Source organism: Gorilla gorilla, chromosome 13, assembly GCF_029281585.2.
Source record: "Gorilla gorilla gorilla isolate KB3781 chromosome 13, NHGRI_mGorGor1-v2.1_pri, whole genome shotgun sequence".
Taxonomy (NCBI): domain Eukaryota; kingdom Metazoa; phylum Chordata; class Mammalia; order Primates; family Hominidae; genus Gorilla; species Gorilla gorilla.
In genome coordinates this window covers 65,607,947-65,625,806 of record NC_073237.2, presented here as the reverse complement: position 1 = coordinate 65,625,806, position 17,860 = coordinate 65,607,947, and the positions used below count along the sequence as shown (strand labels likewise).

The 17,860-nt window shown below is 44.7% G+C and overlaps 1 protein-coding gene across 6 annotated transcripts in view; it reads right to left on the bottom strand.

The window, feature by feature from the left end:
• Positions 1-935: 935 nt before the first annotated feature.
• Positions 936-17,860, bottom strand: part of ENTREP1 (endosomal transmembrane epsin interactor 1) — a 73,581-nt gene continuing 56,656 nt past the window's right edge. For 2 of the 6 annotated variants that reach the window (XM_055350758.2, XM_055350757.2), the window contains exons 7-11: positions 16,673-16,802; positions 16,407-16,485; positions 14,498-14,650; positions 11,993-12,285; positions 939-8,802 (exon numbers count right to left, since the gene is read on the bottom strand). In XM_055350758.2, coding sequence (XP_055206733.1) covers positions 8,599-8,802; positions 11,993-12,285; positions 14,498-14,650; positions 16,407-16,485; positions 16,673-16,802 — 859 coding nt within the window. In that variant the 3' untranslated portion in view covers positions 939-8,598. Of the gene's footprint in view, positions 8,803-11,992; positions 12,286-12,765; positions 14,651-16,406; positions 16,486-16,672; positions 16,803-17,860 lie in introns of those variants that run through there. The other 4 variants (XM_055350755.2, XM_019034244.4, XM_055350756.2 and 1 more) reach the window with 4 other exon arrangements.

Genomic DNA, 17,860 nt, shown 5'->3' with positions numbered 1-17,860 from the left:
CAGGGTCTTTTCTTACTGCTGCCCATCTCAAAAATGCCAACCACTTACCCAAAACTCGGGTGTAAACTCCGAAGTCTTATTCTTGAACAGCGGTGGATTTATTGTGAAGCCACTGAAATTCAAGTATCATGGATTAGCCCCTTTCAATGCTCTGTACCTAATTTTGTATTCCTAATTTTGTATTCTTTTTTTTCCAAGGGGGTCCCTAATCACGATGAAAATATATCAGATTCTATGGGATTCAATTCAAGCAGTGATAAGAAAATCCATTGCACTAAACACTTTTTTATCAATGAAAGCAAGAAAATAACACGAAACAAATTAAATTTCCAGCTCAAAGCACCAAAAAAAGAACAACAAAGTAAAACAAAAGAAAGCACAAAAAAGAAAATAATAAAGCTAAAGGCAGCCAGGTGCTGTGGCTCACGTCTGCAATCCTAGCACTTTGGGAGGCCGAGGTGGGAGGATTATTTGAGCCCATGAGTTCCAGACCAGCCTGGGCAACATGGTGAAACCCCATCTCTACAAAAAACACAAATATTAGCTGGCCATGGTGGTGTATGCCTGTAGTCCCAGCTACTCAGGAGGCTGAGGTAGAAGGATCACTGGGCCTGGAGAGGTCAAGGCTGCAGTGAGCCATAATCTCACGACTGCACTCCAGCCTGGGTGACAAAGTGAGACCCTGTCTCAAAAAAAAAAAAAAAAAAAAAAAACTAAAAACTAAAAGCAAAAATTAATGAGAAAGCGAATAAACGGTGGATATAATTAATAAATAAAATATAGGTTTTAAGTAAAATACAGGTTTTAAAAAAAAACAGCTAACAAGAGAAAAGAGGGGAAACCATAAATATATAAAATTTAAAATGACAAGGGGGAAATAACCATTGGAACAGAAGAATTTTTTTTAATTATAAGAGATGACAAATTTCTATGCAAATAAATTTGAAAAACTGGGTGAAGTAGATAGATGATTTCCCAGGGAGATAAAAATTACCAAAATTGATCCTCACTAGAGCTGGAAAGTTTAAATGGACCAATTTTAATAGAAGAAATAGAGAAATGTATTAAGGAACTATTCTGCACAAAAGCACCAAGGGCTGCGACAGGAAATTCTACCATACCTTCAAAGACCAATGTTCTCTAAAATATTTCAGAGCACTGAAAAAGAAGGAAAACTTCCCAATTCATTTTATGAATCTAATAAAATACCGATACCCAAACCAGATAAAGAGTATACAGAAATATACTAACCAGTATCATTAATAAATAGCATTGAAAATTTTTGAAATTTAGCAAACAGAATCCAACATCACATTAAGAAAATAATACACCATGAATTAATGGGATTTATTCAATAATTCAAGGTTGGTTCACTATTCAAAATCCATTAATACCATAGTCCACTTTAATAAACCTAAGGGGGAAAAATAATATGATTATTTCCAGAGAAGCTGAGAGAGCCTTTGACAAAATCCAGTACCCCTTCATGAAGCAAACAAAAATCAACTACAACAAAACAAAAACCCTCAAGAACATAGGAACTGAGGTATGCTATTTTTATATATTATTTATTTATTTATTTATTTTTGTCCTAAAGCTAGTATCTTATTTAATGGAGAAACGTCAAAGGCATTTCCTCTAAGATCAGGAACATGACAAGGATGTTGTATTTCCACTACTCTTCAACATTGTAGTAGAGATGTCCGCCAAATGTAATTAAACAAGAGAAATCAAGTAGAGTCATAAGAATTGGTAAAGAATTGTGAAGACTATTGTGAAGATTACTTGAACTAAGTTAATAAGACAGCTCTGGAAGGGCTCACAATAAGTGCTACTCATTATTATCTTTTTTTTTTTTTTTTTTGGAGACAGGGTCTTGCTCTGTCACCCAGGCTGGAGTGCTGTGGCACCATCATCGCAGATTACTGCAATCTCAACCTCTTGGACTCAAGCAATCCTCCCAACTCAGCCTCCTGAGTAGCTGAGACCACAGGTATGCACCACCATGCCTGGCTTTTTTATCTTTTGTGGAGACAAGGTCTCACTATGTTACTCAGGCTGGTCTCAAGCTCTCAGGTTCAAACAATCCCCTCACCTTAGCCTCCCAAAGTGCTGGGATTACAGGTGCAAGCCACTGTGCCTGGCCTCATTATCACCATTTGTAAGTGACACACTGGTGTTACCATTTCAGCTCCCTATGAGTTCCAGTGGTGTGTTTCTTTCGCCTCCCCATAGTTCCCTGCCACGGCAGTCTAGAGAAGAGCAAGCAGTCTGCTGTAATGGAAGGCAGGAGACACAGGCTAAAGTTGTGGCATGCTGACACTTGCAGCTCGTATGAGACCAAGCAAATTTGTTTACCACTCTGGATGTTGGTCTCCTCATCTACAAAATGAGGAGAGAGGCCTCCATGCCTGATACCTCTCATATTTTGGTGTATGATTACTGTTGAACACCTGCTTGTCTCCACCAAGCAGATACAGTGCGGCGGGAGAAACAGTTTGCGACCAGAGCAGAATAATCCCAGCAACTCTCTTTGCTTGGAATTCTTTTCTGCCTAATATGTGATCCTGCCCGCACTATGAAATGTTCCTTTTGGATCAGAATTCATGAACAGTATCTAAAAGATTCTGGGAAAGCCTCCATAGACCTGGGACCTACAGCCACTTTGCCAGAGAAGAATGATGATTCATCCTGAATTTTGGCTCTAGCTTCTTTGTTAGGGCAAAACAGAGATCCTGCCAGCTGTTGGAATGAAAGGAGTGTTTTTCTTTAGACAGTGACAAGCCTGAGGCAAGGGACACAGTGTGATGAGAGTTCCCACTCAGAAACGGAGATGCTCCTTGGAGTCTGACACACTCACCCCTTGACCAAACTTGAGTAAGGCTCCTCTGAGTCCTTTTTTTCTTTTTTTGATGTTTTTTGTTGTTGTTGTTGTTGGTTGTTTTGTTTTGTTTTTTGGTTTTTTTTTTTTGTATTTTTGAGAAAGTGTCTCACTCTGTCACCCACGATGGAGTGCAGTGGAATCATGGCTCGCTGCAGCCTCAACCTCCTGGGCTCAAGTGATCCTCCAACCTCAGCCTCCTGAGTAGCTGGGACTACAGACATGCACCATGCGTGGCTAATTTTTACACTTTTTTGTAGAGATGGGGTCTCACTATGTTGCCCAGTCTGGTCTTGAACTTCTGGACTCAAGTGATCCTCCCACCTCAGTTTTCAAAGTGTTGGGATTATGGGCATGAGCTATTGCACCCTGCCTGAGTCCTCTTTCTGACTCTTGGACTCTTAGTCCAGTTTTAGCAAGAATTCTGCTGAGTCAGTTTAGCAAAAATCTCCTATCCTTGGTATCTGATCACATTCCTCATTCCCTACCCTGATAGCTTATCACCCTGGCCTGCCTTCAGCAAGAATCCTAGTGACTTGGTGTATCAAGAATTGCCCCAGCCCTCACGTTTCGTCTTAGTACTTTTCTATCTACTGACCCCAACATTGCTCCTTGGCTATATAAATCTCCACTTGTCCTGCTATGTTTGGGGTTGAGTCTGACCTTTCTCCCATATTGCAGAACCCCACTGCGGTGGCTTCTGCTTGATTAAGTCTTCCTTACCATCTTTTTTTTTTTTTTGAGATGGAGTCTCGCTCTACTCGCTCTATCGCCCAGGCTGGAGTGCAGTGGCACAATCTTGGCTCACTGCAACCTCCACCTCCTGGGTTCAAGCAATTCTCCTGTCTCAGCCTCCCAAGTAGCTGGGATTACAGGCACCCATCATCACACCCGGCTAATTTCTGTATCTTTAGTAGAGACGGGGTTTCACCATGTCGACCAGGCTGGTCTCGAACTCCTGACCTCAGGTGATCCACCTGCCTCGGCCTCCCAAAGTGCTGGAATTACAGGTGTGAGCCACGGTGCTCGGCCCGTTACCATCTTTAACAATAGTCAGGAATAACTTTTCATCAAGAATTCCCAGGATGGTGAACCATCTGCCACGTGAGCCTGTTTGATAATCAGGGATGAGGGAGCCTTCACGCCAGCCTCTGAGAAACCAGGCGTGTACCTGTTGGTCTCAAAGTCACCCTCTCTTGGCTCCTCCTCCTTGCTGGGGCCTTGGCACGGTTCAGCCGCCAAGAGGAAAATGGCTTTGCATTTGTAATTTGTGATTTTTGTGTCCCCTCTTCCTGCTCTGCATTCTACCCTCAGCCCCTGGCCCACAGCCTGGTACCCTGGAGCTCCATAAATACCTGTTGAGTGAATGAGAGGATGAAGGCTTCTGCAGAGAGAGAGTGGAAGAAAAGTGGCGTCTTTTGACTTCGGACTTGGCTTTCCTTGCAGAGGCCTCAGGGAGGAACAACACGGAAACAAAGATGGCCTTGTCCTGGGCCCTTCCCTCCCTGCTCCACCGTCCTCCTCTGCATCCTACAGCAGCCTGGGGGGAGGTGGAAATGGGCCCCTTTGTTCTGCTTCCAGAATTCCACTCCCACTGGGTGGAGGCCTGGCTGCAGCCCCTTCTTTCCTCTGCCAGTTCTTCCTAATCCTGAGCGACTCGCCAAAGCCTTGGATCTTCACACCGTGGGTCTCGCTGTGAGGACGGGCCTCAGCTCACAGGTAGCCTCAGAGACAGACACGGGTGCAGAGGGAAGAGGGGGTCCCCACCTGTTACCTCCCAATCCTCTTCATCAGTGTCCCCAGGGCCTATCACACAGGACAAATGAAACTAGGAGACTCCGTCTAGAGTGGGAACCCAGGTGAACACTAATCCAGTGTGGGCTGCAGACCTGTTTTTCCCTGGTCCCTGACATGAGTAAATTCAGAAAATGAGGGTAAGTGTTTTGAGATGTTAACATGATAGAGTACTTTTATGACTATTGAATCAAATAACTTTTCAAGGGTTTGAATGGATTATCAGACCATGGAAAGATACAGGAAACTTGAATGCATATTACTAAGTGAAAGAAGTCAGTCTGAAAAGGCTGTATAGTATCTGATTCCAACTGTGTGACATTCTGGAGAAAGTAAAACTATGGAGACCGTCAAAGGACCAGTGGTTGCCAGGAGTTAGGGGAGAGAGGCATGACTGGGTGGAGCACAGAGGATTTTAGGGCAGTGGAACTACTCTGTATACTACTACAGTGGTGGATACAGGTCATCATGCATTGTTCAAATTCATGGAATGGACGACACCAAAGGTTAACTCCAGCCAGAAGTGCTGGTCTCTTACCCCTGCCCCATTCTTAGCACTGGGCCTCAGTTTCCTTTCCTGCAAATTGAGGGGGTAGCATGATCTGACCTACCCAATTAGACAGTTCAGAAAATGTCTGGTTCTTTTGACAAATACAGGCAGCGTCTGGAAATTAGGGGCCATAGACTCCTCCTCCAAACCTCACCATCAAGATGCTCCAATGAAAGCAGGTCTTGGGCAATTCTGCCAGCCAGCCATGCTCATTGGCAAGGCTGCACAAAACCGTTTGTAAGCTTGGGGAAGTCCTAGCTGTCCTCAGATTCTCAGACACGTAGCTTGCTTGAAAGGTTGGGGTTCTGAAGGAGCAGCTTGAATCTCAGTCCATCCTGTGACAATCTCACAAAGTGGGGACCAGATTCTGATGCCTCATTGGGACAGAGGCAACAATGACTGTGCAGTGCTCCTAGCTGGCCACATATTGTGAACATTATTTACTTCACCAGTGAAAACTTATTTCAAACATCGCTTATGCTAATTAATCAACCCTTTGGTATAATTTTGATAACCACATTTGAAATGCTTTGTTAAAACCACTGGACTATGGATTCCTAAGGAACTCCAAAGGCGAAACAGCTGCCCTCGCTATATATGTTCAGTTAACCTATGAGCATGTGTATCATTATTAATGCTTAAGTATTTAAAAGTATATTACTACCCAGATGAACTAGGAAGGAGATAAATCACATGACTTCTGAGTTCCCTCCCATGCTAAATATATGTAAACTATCGTTTTATAGATAGATAGATAGATAGATAGATAGATAGATAGATAGATATATGTTTCTGTGGGTTTTTTTTTACTTTAATACTCCTTAAAGTCAGGGAAGGAAGGCAGAAATAGGTTTTCAGATTTCGCCGTTTCTGAAGTTGCAGGGACAATTCCGTGAAGCTAAGACAGGCCCCCACTTGCTCCTGGTGTCCATCTAACTGATGCTCTCAGGCTTTATGCCTCCTTTCCTCTTCCAGTTGTTGCTGGCAATTTCTCATTCCTCGGGATGGCTGAGGCCATCTCTGTGACTGTCCCCCCAAAGCTAGAAGCCAGACACTGTTCACACTTGTGGTGCCCACCTGTCTTCCTTGAGCCTTTCAGGTACACAGGGAGGCCTGCAGTGGCAGGTGGAGGTGAGCAATAGGGTTCAGAAGGGAAGGTGGAGAGGGATGCAGCTGGGAAAAAAAAAAAAAAAAAAAGATTCCAGAGCAGTGAGAAAGGCGCAGCCAGGCCTGAGTGAGGGAAGGAAAGGCCAGTCCCTTCTCTTGCCTGGCTATAGGAGTGGGACAAAGTGGTTGGCTAAGAGCTGTGGGGCCTCACTTGGAGAAACCAGTTTGGGGGTACACAAGGAGCTGTGAAGGAGAGAAGAAATTAGACTGGGCCGCATGGGCAGTCCACGGAATGTTGGAGAACTACGGTGAGGCCCTCAAACAGGGCAAGGGCTTACCCCGGGCAGTGGGCCAGACCCCACTGGACAGCTATGGTGCTGACAGGAGGACTCCTAGAGAAATGGAAAGATCATGAGCCTGAAGGGGAATTCAGTTTCTGGGAATGGGCGGATAAGAACGGAGAAAATGTCATTCTGAGATGTCACTGTAGATCTTCCCCAAACACTGCTGACCCCAGGCAAGGGGCCTGACCCCAGCCTGTTCACAGCCCTCCATCTCTCCCATTTCTAGGGCTGTTTCCACAGCCCCCTTCCCACCCCAGCTCAGCACCTCCACACAAGTGTCTTTCCCCTCCATCCCTTGTCCCCACCACAGTTCCCACTCTGGCATGGTTCATTGGCTTGGACCCAGGAAATCTGTGGTCTGGAGAGGCAAGCCAGAAGTCTTAACAGCCCTTTCTCACAGAAGCATGAAATGGCAAACCAATTTCATGTTTGGGAGGTCGAGGAACAGAGCAGTTTCTGGAGTTGGACTGCCTGGGTGTGAATGTCAGCTCCACCCCTTAGCTGCGGAGGGACCGTGTGCAAATTACTGAACCTCATTTTCCACATCTGTCAAATAGGGACAATAACAGCTTCCACCGCCTATGCTGTCATGAGCAGAAAATAGGAGTGTGTGCAAAGCTCTTAGCATAGTATCTGGTGCACAGGCAGTGCCCAGCAAGAAGCAGTACTCCATTTCCTATGTAACCTCTTTACTCAACTCCTCACCTCCACTCATGTCTGACCCAAACTATCCTCCATGCAGCACGGTGATCTTTTGAAAATATGCTGACATCCATCACTCTTCTGCTGAAAACTCCTCAACAGTATCTCATTGCTAGCACAACAGGCAGCCTGTGCAGCTACTGCCCACCGCTGCCCTGACTCGGGGCTGTGGTCACAGTGGCCTCTGGTGTTCTTCGCCCCTCTCTCTCTACCTGGAACATTCTTCCCTGATCCACTAAGTCGTGACTCAGCTCAAGTGCCCTTTCCTCGAAGAAGAAGCCCCTCTAACCACCTATTGCTCTTTTTCAGCAATAATCCCCAATCTGTAATTACTTTATTGATTTATTGTCCGTGATCCCATGAGAAGGCAGCTCCATGAAGCCATCCAGCCAAGTGCTTGCTGAATGAACGAAGGATACATGTTATCCACGGGCTTCAGGTGCTTTATAAATTAAACTGGTTCAGTGGCCTGCCCGGTAAGCCTGACCACCACAGCTCCAAGTCCCCAGCCCTCTGTATGGTAAGGCCTGGCCACCTAAGTGTAAACAAATATTACACATCAAGCCCAGTGGCCCAAAGTAAACATGTTTATTCTCAGTTCTGCCTTAGGGGTCTCTAGTTTTGCAAGCATGAGTAAATGGAATCAACAATAATCCTCTCCTTAAATGTCTGGCATTAAAATTTGTCACTTAAGAAGTTTCCTGTTTTGCCTAAAGAGAGTGTGATTTGAGGGTGACCTGAAACAAGGCTCGAGGCTTGTGGACACATAGGGTTAATCGCCTTATTTCCTGCCAAATCGCAGAGCAGTGAAAGGCCAAAGGCAACTATAAATAGCAGCCCGGCAGATCTGTCCTTCCAAGAGGGAAAGAACTTAGCAACAAAGAGAGACACGAGGGGTGAAGTGGGCAAAGAATCATTAGCCCGGTTTCTGCCCATGCCAGGGCATGTGACCCTTGGGAATGCTGCGAGGCCCAGCAGAGGAAGGAGAGGATCAATGCTTTCATAACCTCCAACTTAGTGCATCCCAAACCCAGAAGGGCCTGGACCGACCTGTGCATTTACTCCTGAATGCCCTCAGTCAGCAGACACGGGAGCCTACAGGTGGGAAAACGTGTCCTCCAGAGTGCTCCTTTTTTTGAGGTGGACCACAGCTCCCAGCCAAGAAATGGCAGAGAGGAGAGGGATCCTTCCCCTTGGAGTGGCCTTCTGTCTTCCAGGGTTCACAGGACAGTCTCTCGGATGACCCCAATGAGGCTGTGTGGCCGCTCAGCCTCCATTCGCCGGGGCCTCCTCTCGGCTCGGGGCCTCCCCGCTGGTGTGAAGGTGTGAAGGTCGCCACAGCTCTGGAGGTGCAGCAGGCCAGGCTGTCTCCGCGAGGGCAGCATGTGGGCTCTGGATGTGCTGGGCTGCAATGGGGCCATTATCTTTGGGAAAAGAGAGGGGTGGGGAGAAGTTAAGTAAGCTTTACCAGATGTGGCCCTTTGACCTACCTCCTAGGTCCATCCACCTATCTTAATGTGTAATTGCTTTGAAAAAGAAAAAAAAAAAAGGCATTTTCCCAAAGTGGAACTCACTTGGAATTCCAGAGGTTCTTTGTAAATCCTCCAAATGTTCTACCATGTCCGCTGCAGACCCGTAAACCACACTTAACTGGTTTGTCCGTTGCAATTTCTTGCTTTAACATTCTTCTCATTGCTTTTCTCTAATTTCTCTGAAGTCTAAGTCAGTGATCCTTGCTGGCATCTGAACATTACTACTCGGTCAGGGAGGGACGGGTATTGTCAGAAACATGAATTCTCAGCTGAATTGCCACAGAATTCCCATAGCAATAGGGACAGTTAGCCTGGACTCAGGCTCAGGGATCTGTATTTTTAACAAGAATCCAAGTAAGAACCACTGGTCTAGGATTGGGACCAGGTGATGGGTTTATAAAATGTCAACCAAGTATAGGCACAGTGGCTCACACTTGTAATCCCAGCACTTTGGGAGGCTGAGGCAGGGGGATTACTTCAATCCAGGAGTTTGAGACCAACCTGAGTAACATAGTGAGACTCCATCTCTACAAAAAAAAAAAAAAAAAAAAAAAAAAAATTAATTAGCTGGGCATGGTGGTTCATGCCTGTAGTCCCAGCTACCTGGGAGGCTGAGGCAGAAGGATTACTTGAGCCCAGGAGTTCTAGACCAGCCTGGACAACATCACAAGACCTCATCTCTACTAAAAATAAGAAAACTTGGCTGGGCGTGGTGGTGTGTGCCTGTAGTCCCAGCTACCTGAGAGGCTGAGGCAGGAGGATCACCTGAGCCCAGGATTTCAAGGCTGCAGTGAGCTATATCTACACCACCGCACTTTAGCCTGGGTGACAGACGGAGACCTTGTTTCAAAAAAGAAACAGTCAACCCAAACCATCCAATGATACTTCAAATGGATCTGATAATCCTTTAATAAACAATATAAAAATTAGGCCAATTTATTTGTAAAAAGTCTTTAAGAATGATTCTTTTTGCTAGATCTATTTTGCAATGTGTCACAAACATAATTTTGAATATATAATAATATCACTTACTCTGTAAAAAATGGCAAAAATATGAAAAATTCCTCATCCAACTGGGATTGAAGAGGAGAGAACTGTCCGGTCAATTTTTTAAAAATTGCACCGCCATGTCTCTTTGATCTATAATACTGTCAGCAGCTTCGGAAAAACTTGGGGCTTTATTGTTACCTAACATCACAGCAGAATCATTTGGATGACTTTTTGTTTCATTTGTACCATTCTGGCCTTTAAGGTCATTAAAAGATTATTCCCCCAAAGAAGGAAAATTAAATTTTAAAATTAAATTTTAAAATTAAATTTTATTAACAGTCTACTAATTACATTTGTCTTTAAGGGCTGTCCTTGTCTCCCAATTAAGAATAAAAGTTCAACATTCATAGAAGTTGACTGTGCTACATAGTAAGTTAGGACAAGTGGTTTTGATATCAGTGAAAATCAAAATGGATCTAAAAACTCCAATATGCGAAGCCAGCTAGAGTCAGAAATAACTGGTCTCCTTCTGCTGTCTTTACCTCCTTCTGGTGTCCTTACCTCCTTCTACCTGGGAAAAGGTATGGAATTATGAAACCTCACCTCTAGGTTCCAGTCCTGGAAGGCCCAGGAGACGGCCCAAAATCTATCACAACAATCTCAGCACCTGAACTTTTAACCTGCCTGGGGCACAAAGATCTAGCAAACATTTGTGATGATAGCATCTAGTGAACTGTATTAAGTGCTTGTTCTTCTTCCCCAGAGCTATTTCTCAGGGAGCAAGACTTTGCAGAAGGTCCAGGCCCACTACCTGGTGAATGCTCCAGCTCTTAGCTCATCAGAGCTTGGCAGCCTTCCAGAAGTGACTCCTGATTATTGAGCTATTGGGGCCGGACAGAGGGAAGGTGACAGGCAATGACATCTGGAGTAGCTAAGGGACACCAGGATGTAAAATGTTTCCCCTAGATAGGTTAGTAACTGGAGCCTGACCCGGAACCGTCAACTGATCACTCTTTCAGAGTGCAAACCCAAGAGGGTCTGTGGTTCATGTACCTCTTCATGCAAGTAGTCAGATCATTCCTCCCCCCTGAATCCCCTGAGGGACTGGGAGAGAGTTTGGCTTCTGGCTTCTGTAAGAAGAGGCCAGCAGGTAGAAAGGGGGAATGGAAGGGACAGTGAGAGGGTATTTACTCAATTTCAATTAAAAATTTACCTACATCCTAAAGTTGGTAATTACCCTGAGAAATTAGCCCACTTCAGTTGAGGAAGTATTTGTTAGCCATTTAATGCCCAAAGACACAGAGCCACATAACATCCACACGCCATTGTGGGGTGCTGTATACAACATCCACCCCACTACCTGCAGCAATGAAGCCAACACCTAAAAGGGAATGGCTCTTAAAAGAGGTGGAGAGAAGGCTCTTACCAGAAGGAAACTCCATTCATTCAAAAATAAAGGTAGAGAGACTACCTAGTCCAACCATTTACTTTAAAGAGGAGAAACCTGAGACCCAACTGGATTATGTTCATGCCCAATTCTATCTTTTCCCCAAGTGGCTTCAGTTTCAGGGATTGCCTTGTACTTTTTAATCTATAAGAAGAAAAGGTGCTTATTCCCTTAGGACCTGTTGGCTAATTTATCTTGCCAAACATTTCATGGGAATGTGAACAGCCTCTTAGAATCTTGTTGATATTAAAATTCACCTATGTCATCATTTCCAAAGGGCTGAGAAAACATGCCCTATCAAAGGAAACCTTCAATTCAGGAAATCAAATGTTGAATGCACTCCACACTGTCCACATCCTCCGCTTTTATTCCTAGGATGCACTCTTTAATTTTCCCAGACATGCTTTCACATCCCAGAAAAACTGGGTTCTCTTCCCTTGAGCCAAGAATGATGTGGGAAAGTTACCACACTTGAAAGAAAGCTCCCCGGCTTCCTCTGTCTCCCTCCCCAGAACTCTCAACCCAATTTCCCTGAAGACTGTGACCATGAACTTACTCTGCCTTGGACAAGAAAGTGGAGAAGCCACTTTAGCTGCTATGAAAATGAGTCATCTGATTCATGCCTGAGATTAATAATAAAACTACCTGTTCTAGAAAACTGGCACTTGTGATGGCTTCCTCCATGTGCTCCTCATCAGATTTCAAAACAGATTTAATGTTTTCTACAAGTTCATGGATGTCTGGGGTCATGGTACAAGAGGACTGCTCCAGGAACCTCGCCACCAGCAGCTTGGTGTCCATGTAGGATTTGTAATCTATCAAAGACCGCGGTCTGCATCGCGAAACTCTAGATCTCAAACCTCTCCTCAGAGTCACTGCAGCCAGATCCAGTCTCCTTTCAGTCTGTGTTGCAGCTTCACAGCTGAGCACTGGGGCAGCTGTGGGCAGAAACAAACAACATGTACCCATTGGCCAACCCCTTTTGAACATATGCCTGTACCTGAAAGCACAGACCACAAAACTCAACATGGAAAGCATCTGACAAATGCTGATAGCCATGCACATCCTGCTTTTCATCTTGCAGAAGGAGAGAAAACAATTATAACACAAGGTTATTCCCTGAAGTCCAGTTCCAATAGGATATGGCCCAAAACATGTCATTGTGTCATGTATGACACCACCCCCAAGGTAAAGCCAGATGGTGGAGAGGAGAATCCAGAATGCAAACCATAATGAGGTTAAGTTTCATGGGGTATGACAAATAGATGGGGATGGATGGGCCAAGCAGGAAAAATGTGGCTGACCAATGAAAGGATGTTCCAAGGAGTGAGGATGAAGTAGTCAATTAAGACAGGAAGGGGCTGAAGAGAGACAAGACTTGTCGGATGAATGTAATGCTCTGATCACTTTGACTATACCTTTGTACCAAACGTCCTCAAGGACATTGTACTGACTTGTGTTATCGATGCTCACACCATGGATATGAGGTAGATCTATAGCTATTACCAAAAGAGAAATTTAGGTGCAGAAAAAGTACACATCATTCTGGAAGTCAACAGAGAGCCTGGGAAATCCACTGCAGGCTCTAATTTCCATGGCTACCTATATCAGCAAGGGTGTAAAGACCAGCAGAATGCTTCTGCACTGTGAAGTGTGTGAAGCAAAACTCAGATCTGGTCATTATGTGTCCAGAAGTCAGCCAGCAGCCTTCAGCATACACAACACTGGCATCTTCAGTCTATGAAGGCCTAATAAGCAGCAATTTAGAAATTCAAAGAAGACAAGAAGCAGGAGGCGAGAGAGCAGGTGGAAGAAGGGGAGCACCCCTTTTCCTCTGGAGAAAGGCAGGTGTGGGGAGCTCTAAACCAGGATTCGAGACTGTCCTCTCAGGCAGCCATATGCACGTCACAGACAGCAAGAGTCTTCCAGAAGCACTCGCCAAAGACACTCATGTGTGAGGACAGAGTCAGGGTCTCCACTCTTCCTCTTGAAGGCAACCTGGCGCCTTCCACAATGGAGGGCTCCAGCAGCTGCTGTTCTTGCCCCCGCAGGTCTGCAGAATGAGAAGGGGTTCTGTAAAGATTTCCCTAAGCTGTGCAAACAGCTAAGTTCCCGTTGAGGCTGGAGTCCTCAACTTGCCAGGTGGGGTGTAGGAGACCCACAGTGAAGGCAGGTCTTGGGAATCAGAAGCCAGGCTGCCCGGCCACTGTGTTTCAGAGACACGCTCAGTACCAGGCGGCAGGACTTCCTCTCCACTTAGAAGCTGCTGTAGAGACAAGAGGAATGTTCTCTCTGGCTCGCACATGGTCAGTCCAGAGCTGTGGCAAATAACACACACTGTCAGAGAGGCAGAACCGAGACTGCAAGGGCTCAAGACAGGACCTTAGAGAGAGCAGGGTGGAGGATTATCGAAGTTTTATTTGCATAGGTGTTTTAGAACAGCAGAGGTCAACTCTGCTAGACTACTTCACAAGAAGAAGCTGGTGCTGGTGGAGTTACAGGAGGTTTTAATTTTCTTCCTTTAGTTTATTTTTTATAATTTTCTACAATGAAGAGATATTTAGAGATGTTCAGGTATTCATATATTCAGAAAAAAAATCAGTGTTATTATTTTAATTATTCAGGTAACATCTATACACAAACTCAACACAGAGAGAGAGGTGAAGTGTGTGGGTGCGTGTACTTCATTCTATCCAAAGTTCTAAAAACAAGGTCAGATTTCAACAATTCAATCATCTACTCATACATAGTAAAAATATAACAAATTATAAAAGGGAGTATACAAAAATCCTTTTGACTTTTTTTAAGACAATGCATATTCCTATAAGGATTGCAGCATCTAGAAATCAGAACTAGGTGTGCATAATTGTCTTCATGTAGTACCTAGCATAGTATCATGTACAACCAAATTCTTTTGATGACAATGACTTAAAAAACAAAAACAAAAAAACCCTCCATCCTTAAAAGACATGGTAGATATATATTCCTAACATGGACGTAGAATATTTTACTTTCCCAAGACCTCATAAGCTCCTTCAAATGACCACTTAAACTGCAGGGTCTTGAGCTGGCCAGAGCCACCTGCCTTCACCTGGCTCCTTTAGGCAAATAAGCACACAGCCCTGCGAAGAGCTTGGGGAATGACATCACCTCTCTCCTCAGAATGATGGAGCACAGGGTCACTCTTTGACCTGGTCCTCAAGGGTGGGAGGGCTCTCCGGCTTCTGATAGGATGCACCAGGGTTGAACTGGGAGTTGATGTGGATGCATTTTCTTCGGCAGGTATGTTAGGAATGTCCCCACCTGATTTAAAAAAAAAAAAAAAAAAAGAGGCGAAACATAAATTATCTCACCAGCTGCAGTCCTCAAAATGGGCAGGAAACACCTGTGAGCCTAAACCTGCCAGGGCAAGGGTAATGCAGTTAATAACATTTACTCAGGCTGCTGGCCCAGTAAGTTTTTACATCACTGCACTACAGGAAAACTTGCCTTTCCAAACCACCCCTCCACACCTAAAACAAACAAACAGAAAAATTTAAATCCAAGAGCAAAATAAAGGAGCCATGCCAAAATGGCAGGGTTTTTTTTCCTAAAGGTGCTTAGAATCTTCTCCAGGGAAGCATTCTGGGGCAGTACTGAAAAGCACCCTGACATCTCAGGATGAGCCTGGTTCTGGGGAAGGTAATACCTGCACAGGTGAGGTGGCTGCTCTGTGGGCTGCAGAACTCCCGGAAGGCTAAGTTAGAGAGAGTCAAGTGGCCACTAAACAAATCCGTAAAACCCCGCTGGAATTGGATAATTTATGCTCATGAAAATAAAATTGTGAGCCTGAGTTTTAATTCAGGAAACTGTTTTTAAAAATGGAAAAATTGGCTGGGTGCAGTGGCTCATGCCTGTAATCCCAGCACTTTGGGAGGCTGAGGTGGGTTGATCACCTGAGGTCAGGAGTTCGAGACCTGCCTGGCCAACATGGCAAAATCCCGTCTCCACTAAAAATACAAAAACTAGCTGGGCATGGTGGCGGTGCTTGTAGTTCCAGTTACTCGGAAGGCTGGGGCAGGAGAATCACTTGCACCCAGGAGGTGGAGGTTGCAGTGAACTGAGATCGTCCCATTGCACTCCACCCTGAGCAAAAGGAGCAAAACTCTGTCTCAGAAAAAATAAATAAAAATAAAGTTAAAAAATAAAAAATGGAAAAATTATGAACATACTTACGAGACAGAACACTGCTTCATAATTCTACTTAGGATGGAAGGTGAACAGAACACAAAGTATTACATTACAAATAGTACTGCTGAAAAATTACCTTCATCTAAAATTGCTAAGAGTTGATCCATTATTTATTACCATTGCGATTTTGTCCTGGTGGACAATTCTCTGGGCCACTTAAAACCTCCCCAAAGAGAGAAGGCCATAACAATGTTCCCTTAAATTACAAGGATAAATGTAAACTGACTCTAGTACTTACTGCAGTACTGAAAACCAGAATTCACTAGCTGCTCGGGCAGCATGACCTGGGCCCTAGGTTATAAATGACACAGCACAATCTCACCACAAATCACCTTGCAATAGAGGAAACTTTTTTTCCCCTGCCAAAAGTCTAGCTAATTTTAATAGGAGGAAGAAAATCATAGATCAGAAAACACAGGAATACCAATCAAACTCTGTAACCTATTTCATGGTTCCTGAGAATAGTCTGGTTCATAAAAAATTCCAAGGATATCTTTTTTCAGTTCACATATTTTCTCCCATTTATAAGCCCTAATAGTTGATGGTATTTTTGTATCTGGAGAAAAAGGTGTAGCTTGAACTATTTGCTCCAAGAATACCTGCCCTCTAACACAATACCAGACAGGATCATTATTTTATCATTTTTTTTTTTCCGTTTGTAGAAATAGGGTCTCTCTCCATGTTGTCCAGGCTGGCCTCAAACTCCTGGTCTCATGTGATCCTCCCACCTCGGCCTCCCAAAGTGCTGGGATTACAGAGATAAACCACCTTGCCCAGCCTATTTTATCATGTTTTAATCTGCTGAATCATGTCACAATGTATCTATTACCTTGAGTCACTTGTGTGCAGCCCAGATCCAATGGGATCACAGCAGCTTCTGATCCTTCTGACATTTGGAATGAAGATCCCTGCATCACAGGAAAAAACAGGGTTATTTTGTTGATGTTTAACTCACCCCTCATTAGACCCAGTGAACTCCTTAAAAAGATGTGTGGGGCCCGGTCTCCCTGCTGTTCTCTGGGGGCGGGGGGTGGGGCGGTGCTGTCTTTCCCACTTGCAGTCAATGTACTTAGAGAGATTCAGGACAGACAGTACCTGCTCCTGGTCCATCTGGCTCACCACAGCTTCATATGGCGGCGGGGGATCCAGAGGACAGAACACTTCCACACCTTTGATTCGAGCTCCGTAGATGTGTGGCAGGGGAATAACATCAGGACCAACCATCCTAGGAAAAGCGACTTGGCATCAGAAAGCACCTTCTACAGACTGGCCACGTGACTGCAGTGATGCCCGGATACTGGCTTTGCTGGCTATATACAAAATGTGATTGGTGGAAGAAAAAATTTGAAAAGGAAATCATCTTCTTTCTTCCTAACAATAAAACTTCTGGAATTCTGGGACTGAGAAGAATGAAACTCTGCAACCTGAATGAAAAGATGAGAAAGCACTCCCTCATTTTCCTCTATATTTGTCTGTTCATAAGCGAGGCTCTCATCCCTTGCTTGACCTGAAGGGGCAGGCAGAAGGTGATAAGCTAATGCCTGAAGTGGAGATGTTTGCAGGTTCAGCACACAACACATCAAGCCTCCAGTTGGAAGCGAGGCACTAGCACAAAGGGTCCCTTCGTAGGGGAGGGGTCCTGGCAAAGTTATTATGAAAGAGAGATTCTCCCCCTTACAGCAGGACTTGCCAACGGGCTTCATTCCAACTCCCCTATTCCACTGAAACTGTTTAAGAACTATAAATGCTGAGTGACTCTGAGAAGCCAGACCCTTCCTGGATCTAAGAGTGAAGATTCTCTCCTGGCAAATGAACAGTGCAATTTGCTTTCATCAATGAGACCTATGGACTTCCATCCTCTCCAGAGGGCCAGCCTTCCATCTTTAATGAGCATAGCCCCCATGAGCCACCTTCCTAGCACTTATAAACACTTGACTTTTTCTCTCCAACAAATGACACCTGTATTTCTTCGCTGCTGTGTCCCCTGCCTGGAAAGTTTCTGTCCCCGTTGCCTGTTTATTATGTGTCCGGAGAGAGGAGAGGGCTTGCTGAGGGCCAAGAGGTCAGAGTAACAGGCTCTGTTTTAGATCCTAAACTATTGCAGAATTTCTTCCAGAAGAACAACTGGGGAAAGAGGGGGCATACTTTATCCAAGTTGACCACAGAATAAACAGCTTCTATGGTAGTTTTGATAATGCCCATAAAAGCCTCACTTTGAAGGAAGATGCTGCTAGAGTTGACATAGAAGGAAAGTTGCTTTCCTATTAAGCAATTTCTTATTTT